Source organism: Chenopodium album, chromosome 13 (assembly GCF_948465745.1).
Source record: "Chenopodium album chromosome 13, dcCheAlbu1.1, whole genome shotgun sequence".
Lineage (NCBI taxonomy): Eukaryota > Viridiplantae > Streptophyta > Magnoliopsida > Caryophyllales > Amaranthaceae > Chenopodium > Chenopodium album.
In genome coordinates, this window is record NC_137846.1 from 1,900,679 (window position 1) to 1,909,786 (window position 9,108).

The window sequence follows — 9,108 nt, forward strand, 5'->3', positions numbered from 1 at the left end:
CACCGGAGAGGTGATTGTCGTTCAAAACCCATCCACATCATGCCAATAAGCTTGGATGACAAGAGAACAAGAATTATATAATCTCATTAGCAGCCGCCAACCATCATTGGCTTGGTTTGCTGTAGAGCTTCAGAAATTTCATATCAGAGCATTAGATCCTTTTTTGGGGTGGGGAAAGGGAAAACACACATTAGTTAAAAGAATAATAACCATACAAATTCCACAAATATAAAATTAAGTCATACGGCTAAAAACCTAGATCAATACAAGTAAGAAATAGTGTACACTCAACATTGAGAAAATGATATCCAAACCACCACTCTTCCATAAGTGAGAATTCATTAACAAAAGCATGTATAAGGATGAATCATTCAGTCAACAAATACTCGTACACACTAATGCCTCACTATCATGGCCAAAAAAAAAAAAGTAGCTCCACCACATGCCTTGAACTCGAAATCAGGAGAGGTATCCACAACTTCCAAAAGCAACAAACAGATTTAATATCGTCTTCTAGGACTCCTTGACCGGTGACCGCGAGGGGATCTGCATTAATAAATAAAAACTTGTCAAACATGTGGAGGCAAAAGCATCTACAATAGGTGTGTAAAACAGCTCATTAGCAAAAAGTGCAATACAGATTATCTAGATATATCCACTAATGTAGTCGTTCATAGCAATTGAGGAACTAGTGCAGTGCTTAAACAAAGTGATAGAAGAACAATGTAACAGTTGTTAAGTTAATTAGATTTAAAATAAAAAAATAAAAAAACAAAAAAAAAGAAATGTCAAAAAGATATGCTACAACCAGTAGTTACTCTAGAAAGTAAAAATAATCAGGTACCAAATGGAGCTGGAAAGCCAATGAAGTAGCCATAGAATGAAACCAAGAAATCCCAACACTTAATAACTGTTAAAACTTATAAAGACAAACCTTCTACGGTTGCCCCTCCTCTTGTAAGGCCCATTACTGAAAGCCCAATCAACGTTTATCGGCTGCTCAAGCATTTGGGCACCACTCATCTCCTTTATTGCAGCTTGTGCTTCTTCATATTTCCCATACTCAACCAGGGCATAACCCTAAAGATAAACATCAAACAAGAGGAAAATATTATATGAGGAAACCAGACCAAAAACTGGAACATAAAAGGTGATGAAACAATAGCTAAACATTTTTTAAAAGAATAGAGAACGAAGCTAAATGCAGATTTCCAACACGTACACATAAAAAACGAAAAGATCGGATAAGCACCTCCACAGAACTACCAACACAACCACCTCAAAACCCCCAAGAGCTTTGTATAGAGTTTGTGGAACATCGCTATTTTCCACAAACCAGGTAGAGCAAAAAAAAAAAAGCTGATCTTCCAAAAAAAAAAAAAAAGAAAAGAAGCTGATCTTTTCTTTAGCAGGATTTGACAGATTCATATCAATAAACAGAACTTGGGGAAGGGAAGTGCCCAATAGAAACTCAACTTAAGCCCTTTACAGACTTAGTGTGTCAAACACAAGCCACAGAGAAGCATCACAGCCAACCAGGACAATAAGCATACATACAGAATCGCACATTTGCAGACCACCCCCCACTATCCACTTATCTGTAGGCAGCTGAAATGGCTGTATCATTTGCAGCAAGATGAACCTTTTGAAGTCTGTTCAAAAATTGACTCGCAAATCAGGTGCTTCTTTTCATTTCAAAAAGGAAATAATTACTTCGCATTAGCTCAGAATACCTTCCAATTATATCAAAACCAAGTCACCAAAATTCTTCGGACCCCCACAGCTCCAAGTAAAGCTTCCCATGCCTAAGGGCTTAAACCAAGATCAAAGCAACATCATAGCTAAAGCCTAAACATCTTATTAGACTAACGCAATTCAACAATCTGACTAGTTGAATTATAGTTTTCATACACATGCATCACATGCATTAACCTTTTCTTCTTTTTTTTTTTTTTTGTCTGTGTGTGTAGGTGGGTGGATAGAACATAGAGCTCCACAGAAATGTTTGCTACAGAGGCCTAAACAGTCCAACTGTCCAACAGTCTTTCTTTGCATGCACCTCTAATAAATTACTTACAAGTGTAATTGAAGTTTTATGATGCTGTTGTCCGTAAGGTCTCTCACCACTAAAGCTTTCTCAAGTGCCCTCCAAGTCACATCATGGATCTTTCCCAAATCTAAATGGCAGAATAAGCAATGTGCAAGCTTAAAATAAGACAAAATCTAACATTATCAAACAAAAAAAGGCTTCTTCTCCCTGTGCTTAAGCACACATCCTTCCCATAAACTGCTACACCCTCAATCACCTACAAATCAGATTGCAGAACATATTGTCCAACTGGCCCCAACCTTTAAAACTCGCCAAATTGAAATAAACTACAGCAAAACTACATTTGTTTAATCAAGTGAGATAGGGTACATACATATCTCGGGAATTTCACCAAATAATTAATCCTCAAATGCAGCGATCAAAACAGTTTTTTGTCATCAATCCCCATCAGCCAAACCAAAAAAATCTTCTGAACAAGCCAATGTATAATAAGTGGAGCGGAAGAAAAAGTTGACACCAATTATAAATCCCTTCCTCAGAAACTTCAGTTACCGTCAAAATCCTCCAAATTGTCCAATCATTCATCACGATATTTCATCCTCTTACCTCTAAATGCTAAGGGACATGTAACCCCTTCCTCTCTTCATTCTAAAAGGAACCACAGACTTTACTAGATCCTATGACAGACAGCACCACCAATATTCCTTGACAATAGATATAGTCTTGGACCACACCAATTATTTGCACTTACATGTATGCTTGACCAAATCAACAAAACTAATCATAACCAGACATAATAAAATGGACAGCAGACATTCAAGCAATAATCACTTCTGAATTCAGTTTCAGAGTCAGTATAGGAAAGAAAAACGCATCAAATCAAAACGACCAATACACTTTTAAGAGAGAATAACTATCGCACCTTGACAAATCCAGTACGGCGATCCAGATTCAAATGCAAGTTCTTAATCTCACCGAAATCTCCAAAGACATTAAGGAGATCCTCTTCCTGTGCCTCTTCATGCACTCCTGTGACAAGTACAATCCAGCCTTCGATTGCTGCAATGAAAAAAATTTGTTAGAATATTGCTTGAAGAAATTTTAATTAAAAAAAAAAAATCAAAAAACAAGAAAACCAAAATTCATTTCAGCTTCAAGACCTTTAACAACAAACAAAGAGACCGAGATAAATAGAAATCCACAACCACAAACTATCAGCAGTACATGAGAAAGTAAATCAAACAAAACTCTAGACGATCAAGGAAAGATAAGCCCGTCCACTTTTATAACTACTAATTTCACTAAGGATCAATATGTTACATGGAGTAATTTACCATTAGGAAATTTGTTCATACTTCCGGAAATTCGAAAAAAAAATTTCCCTTTCTAACCAATTTTCCATCCCCAAATCTCTCTTTATTCCCCACTTATAATGATCTTTACCTTCCCCTACCTATTCTTTTCTCAGTTAATCCAAAAAACTAAGAAAAATTATGGAGTAAATTTTAACTCGTGATGATTTGGTTTCTGGTTCTTCTCGCTTAAATAGTGTACACGAGTTATAAAGCATATAGGGTTCAACCATTATAAAAACAATTAGAGCAAAAAAATTCGGGACATCCAAAATACACAATCAATCCAAAGTTCCTAACTCTAAACCATAATTCAAAAGTCACAATTGCCTCCGTAAATGAATCTAAACTAACCAAAACATCTAATCAGAGTGGAGAAATATAAGAAAGTCGTAACTGTATTAAAAGTAAGTGACAGAAGAAATCTGATCTTCTATATATCCAAGCTGGAGGTTTTTGTTTAGAATCAGATTAAGCAGCACAAAACAATGAGGTCAATAAACTGGTTGAAAAACCTCATGTCCTTAACTATCAACACTGAGTTTCGTGGTCTCAGTACAGCAAAAAACTTTTTCCATGCAACAAGAATGGCAGATGGTTCCTATGTACTTAATGCAGGAGAGTGGAAAAAAACATAGTTGGATCCATGACATCAGGCTTTCAATAAGTCATCTTTTTACAGCCAGCTACAGACCTATGCTTCTCCAAAAGCTCAACTATAAGAAAATTAAGTCCCCAAGAGAGAATAACCTTGTTAAACAATGCAACCAATGAAGTAGACTAATTGCTCTTATAACACTTTAAATGTACTAATTGCAGTTCTTCGTCAAAAATCCCAACTTATGTCAGAGGCAGGAGTCGCTGGACAGCACTATGAATATATGCACCCTTATACCATGTTGCATGGCTTGGCGAGATCCCAAAATTACAGGTGCAAAGGTAAATGCCAATTCTTTCTGGGAGTGCAAGGATTAGATATGAAAATATCTATGAGTGTTGGATAATGAAAGAAGGGTTTCTAAGTAGTTGCTCCATCGTCAAGAGTAAATGTATTGATTCTTTCCCAAAAAAAAAAAGGAGTAAATGTATTGATAAAACTCACCTAAACATTTAAAATAAGAAAGTCGATCATAACCTTATACAGATATACCATAATACTACAAAACCAGTTTTATCCATAACTATATGAAACATCAAAAAAAAATTGAAATCTCAACATTGATGCAACTTCCACACAAGGTCAAGATGTTACATTTGTTTAATCTAATAAGAAAGTCCATGAAGAAAGTAAAAATAGAAAGTAAACAATAATTAGCTTCTGAGATCTTTACAACATTATTGTTCATATCGGGAGCAGCCTAAGAACCCTTAACACGATAACAGCCAACACCAGTAGACAAGCAAGATGTATACCTTCCACCAAGATTAAACAGAAAAACAAACTTGAAGGTGCTAAAATCAATGCAGGAATTCAGCCAAAGATGATGAACTTAAAAGGTTTCAATTGCTCCCTCACAATTCCAAGTAACAGACTCACAGTCAGACCTCAACCTACAACGTTTTAAAAATGATTTATAAACTGTAGTTCGCTGAAAAGTAAACTAAGTATAAACCAATTGGTTTTTCAACCATAAACTACAATTCAAGCTGCACCATTCAATCACCAACAGTAACAGTGAATACACTCCACTCGATCAAGACTATAAGATGCACATCTTGTAAGACACAAGAAAACACCAACCATTTTATACTTCGTTCGTTGTTCCACCGCCTACTTCCTCCACTAATATCAATCAATCACAACCTTACCTGAAATACAAAGTAAAAATCTATCTCCAAAACCCTGGCAATTCGAAACAAATACATTTGACATAGAAAAATGCTAGCTTAGAAGTTCGTAGTTTTCCAAAGAGCTAACTTGCTACATTTGCTACCAGAACCCAAAACCCTATACTTCGACAACTCGTAACCTAAACCTTAATTTCATCTGCAACATTCAATTAGCACTCAATCGAGACTAGTATACATTACAGTTTACAAATTAGCACACAAATATCTAAACATCCCCAATTACCACTTAATTCCACCATAAATTCAACAAATCACAACCTAATTCCCCAATTACACAACAACAACAACAACAAACAAACAACCAAAAAAAAAAAAAAAAAAAAAAAAACATCGATTCCCAAAACCCTAACAATCATAAACAAATTCAATCAACTAAAACCCTAACAACAACCATCAAAACCCGAAAACAACAATAAACACAAACAAATTGAGCAAATTAGGAAAATAAGAGAGAAAAAAACTAACAGCGAGCGGGACCAGGTCCACCATCAGAATCAAGAGATTCAAATTCACGAGCAGCCATACGACTATTACGCTCAGCATCAGCTTCTTCACGAAACCCACGACCTTTCGTCTTCTTGACGAATCCAGCAGCCGAGCCGCCAGCAATGGCGGATTTGAGCTTGGGATGCGAAGCCCTAGGAGATCCGTCGGCGTCACCGGCGCCGCCATCTTCGTCCATGAGATCATCTTCCTCTGGTTCGAAGTCGACTGCTTCAACGTCAGGTGCCGCCATTGTTAGAGCTTCGAGTTGTAGTTGTTGTTGTTGTTGATGATTTTCTCTCTCCTCGGTTTTACTGGTTTTTGTTTAAGCCGAAGTTGTGTTTTTGAGGAGGGGATTGTGGGAAGAGTAGAAGAAGAGAAGGTTGTTGTGTTGGGCTGGGCTGGGCTGGGTTGTGAATATGGGCTTTTAATGGTTGGGTTTTATTGTTTTATCTCCTAATGAGCATAGGATAAGGTTGAAAAAACTTGGAATATCTCAATTAAACGCATGGTTTTAGGGTCTATTCTCTTCCGATTCTTTTCAGTTCATTTCAACTCTGTTCAGTTCAGTTGAATTTCAATAAGTTCAGCTCAGTTGTATTCAGTTTTTAATTTCCTTCAGTCATAAAATATTCAGTTCAGTTCAGTTTCGCTCACTTCAGTCAATCAGAACAGGCCCTTAATGCTTTGGATGCCTAATTTTTCAACTTTGACCTAATTAATAATTTTATAAGTACGTGACTCGTGCGTAATAATATTTTATTATTTGAATTTTTAAATATAATCTCAGTAATGAAAATTAGCAAACAACATTGAAAAGAATGAAAAAAAAAATTCATAGTCAAGAGTTCAAATTTGTGTGACAATACGGCATGCTTTCAATGTGCAAGAGAGATGTCATGTAGCGCATATGCTTTCTTAAAGTGATTAGGTTGCTATGTATGATGATCACTAATGGAAATTTGACAATGCAAAATCTGAAGCCGTCAAAATGGTATGTAGTCCAATTCTCCAAGGCTAAGCTACTATTGATTTCACTTATATCACAAACTCTCTTTGGCTCTTTGCACTTGCTACATTATGTTGTAGCCTTTTGTTGGTGCTGAGATTGCTGACTTTCCAAGATTCAAGGCTTTTCTACTACCTCTTGGTGCATGCCATTGTTATCACTGCCCATCCTAGTTGTAGTTGTATAAAGACTATACTATTCATTGGTTCAACATGAAACTCTTTAACCATGCATAATTGTTCCAACGTCATTCTTGTATTTGAATCTATGTCACAAACTCGTTATTTCACTTAATTTAGTCTTCATAAATATCAACACTTCTACCTTACAACATGGGGTACATGCCGTCACACGAGTACTCAACTTTGTAAGTAATAAATATTTGAATTGTCATTATATCTCCTACAAAATTCATGAAAAAATTACGTAAAACACCAATAGATCTGCTTTTTATTAGAAAGCTGACATTGCTCAAGATTACATGCAACTCCATGAGAGGTATAATGAATTGGCATATGATGAAATTTTCACCAAGCAAATTATGAAACCTAAATTTGAACTTGGAAGGAGATGGGGAGGGACCTATTGTAAGCTCATAAAAATGGACCCATATCAACTAGGAGGAAATGGCATGTATTTTTTGCGGGAGACAATGATACGGAACAAACACAAAGTATCTTATTTTAGATTTGCATTGAAAGTGATATTGACTATGGCTCATCAATGCAATGTTAAAACTCTACTTTGTAGTATATTGGACAAACTATGAGTGGTATATTATACTATATATACAATTATTTATTCTCGTTTTATTCATGAATTATTAATTATACTTGTATTTGATAGACTTTATGTCGCAAAACATGTTCTCTTCATTTTATTTCCAACATTTTTAGCTTCACCTTGTCAAGTATAGACTAAATCTATTAAGATCAAAATAATTTGTTTGCTTGTTTCTATTGTATTTAAAATATTATAAGTAATATAACAATATCTCATCTTAGTATAAATTTTTTTTGTGCAAAAATACAATCATAATGTTAGTGTATCTGTTAACGGGTCATCTCAACCAAACCACTTAAAAGTGGGGGGTGGATGAGATTCGAATCTGTGACCTTTGTGTCACGTTGGCTCTGATACCATGTTAATGGATCATTTCAATCAAAAGCTTAATCTGATGGTTGAAGTATAAGAATATGTTTTATATTCTATCAGTATCGACATTAGACTGATCCTAGAAGATCCAGTCCAAACCTAACTATAAACCAGAATAGGAAAGATGAAATCCTTAGTTCTAACAGAATGACAACCACCCATTCACGAGATTTTCACTTCAAAAGTGAGATTTTTGATTTGTTGATTGGATTACATGTGCATGCATATATACAAACATCGTAGTCTCCCAGATAACTCATAAGACTCATAAGAGTAGTAATTATCCTATACTATAAGACAATAGTGGAGTTAGTAACTGTTGGATTTTTATGTTTCATAGACTCACACTTTAGCAAAATTGCCCCCACAACCCACTTCTCCATAGACTGGTTGTTATGGGAAGGGAAATTGAAACTAGGTTATGTCTTAATTAGGAAATTATGCACTAATCTATTCTTTAACATTTTAAGAACGTTTACTTTTAGTCTGTTGTTTAAAATATAAATTAATTATACACTCCAATAAGAAGGTCCGGACAATTTATTTTAAACCAAACTTTTGCTATTAAAATCTATGGTTCAAATAATTAATTTATTAAATTACTTTGTAAAGTTATTGATTTTTACTGAATCGAACCGCACTTACTATGTTGGAGCTGTTATGAAGCTGAGAAAGTAGAACAAGTTGGCCTGGGTTAAAGCCCAGTGATGTGGGCCATAAAATGGATTGAGATGTTTCTGTTTAGCATTAAGCCAGTGTTTGGGCTTTTTCGCGTAGGCCCCTGAAATCATATTCAACTGGGCAATCAAATTATGGACCCACATGCAATTAAGGAATTCCCAGAGGTAGTTATGTAATTTTTTGCCCACAATTGGCTTCATTAACTTGACTTGCTTCTTTCCATTCAAACTTTTAAGTTATTTTTTTTATATAAAAAACAAAATACCTCTTTGTATACAAGCAATAATTGCTACAAAATTATAAAATGACTAAAATCTATAATAATATATTAATATTAATAAGTGACTTCTTGAACTCTATGAGAAGCGGGATAAACAAATTATATACAATGACGAATTTTAAAAGACAGATATGTGACTAAACTCGTATGAAAAATGTAGTGAGTAATATAAGATGGGGCAAGAGAGATGTTATTATGTTCACCTGTGGAATGCCACAAAATTTGTGGAGGCAATTAAGAATAAGGC

The 9,108-nt window shown here is 35.1% G+C and overlaps 1 protein-coding gene across 1 annotated transcript; it reads right to left on the reverse strand.

The window, feature by feature from the left end:
* Window positions 1-302: 302 nt before the first annotated feature.
* LOC145575903 (RNA-binding protein Y14-like) lies at window positions 303-6,023 on the reverse strand. The gene is made up of 4 exons (XM_081633695.1): window positions 5,719-6,023; window positions 2,973-3,109; window positions 935-1,080; window positions 303-546 (listed from the first exon to the last, which is right to left on the reverse strand). The coding sequence occupies exons 1-4, from the start codon at window positions 5,987-5,989 to the stop codon at window positions 501-503; spliced, it is 600 nt and encodes a 199-aa protein (XP_081489821.1). The 5' UTR covers window positions 5,990-6,023; the 3' UTR covers window positions 303-500.
* Between the last annotated feature and the right edge of the window lie 3,085 nt (window positions 6,024-9,108).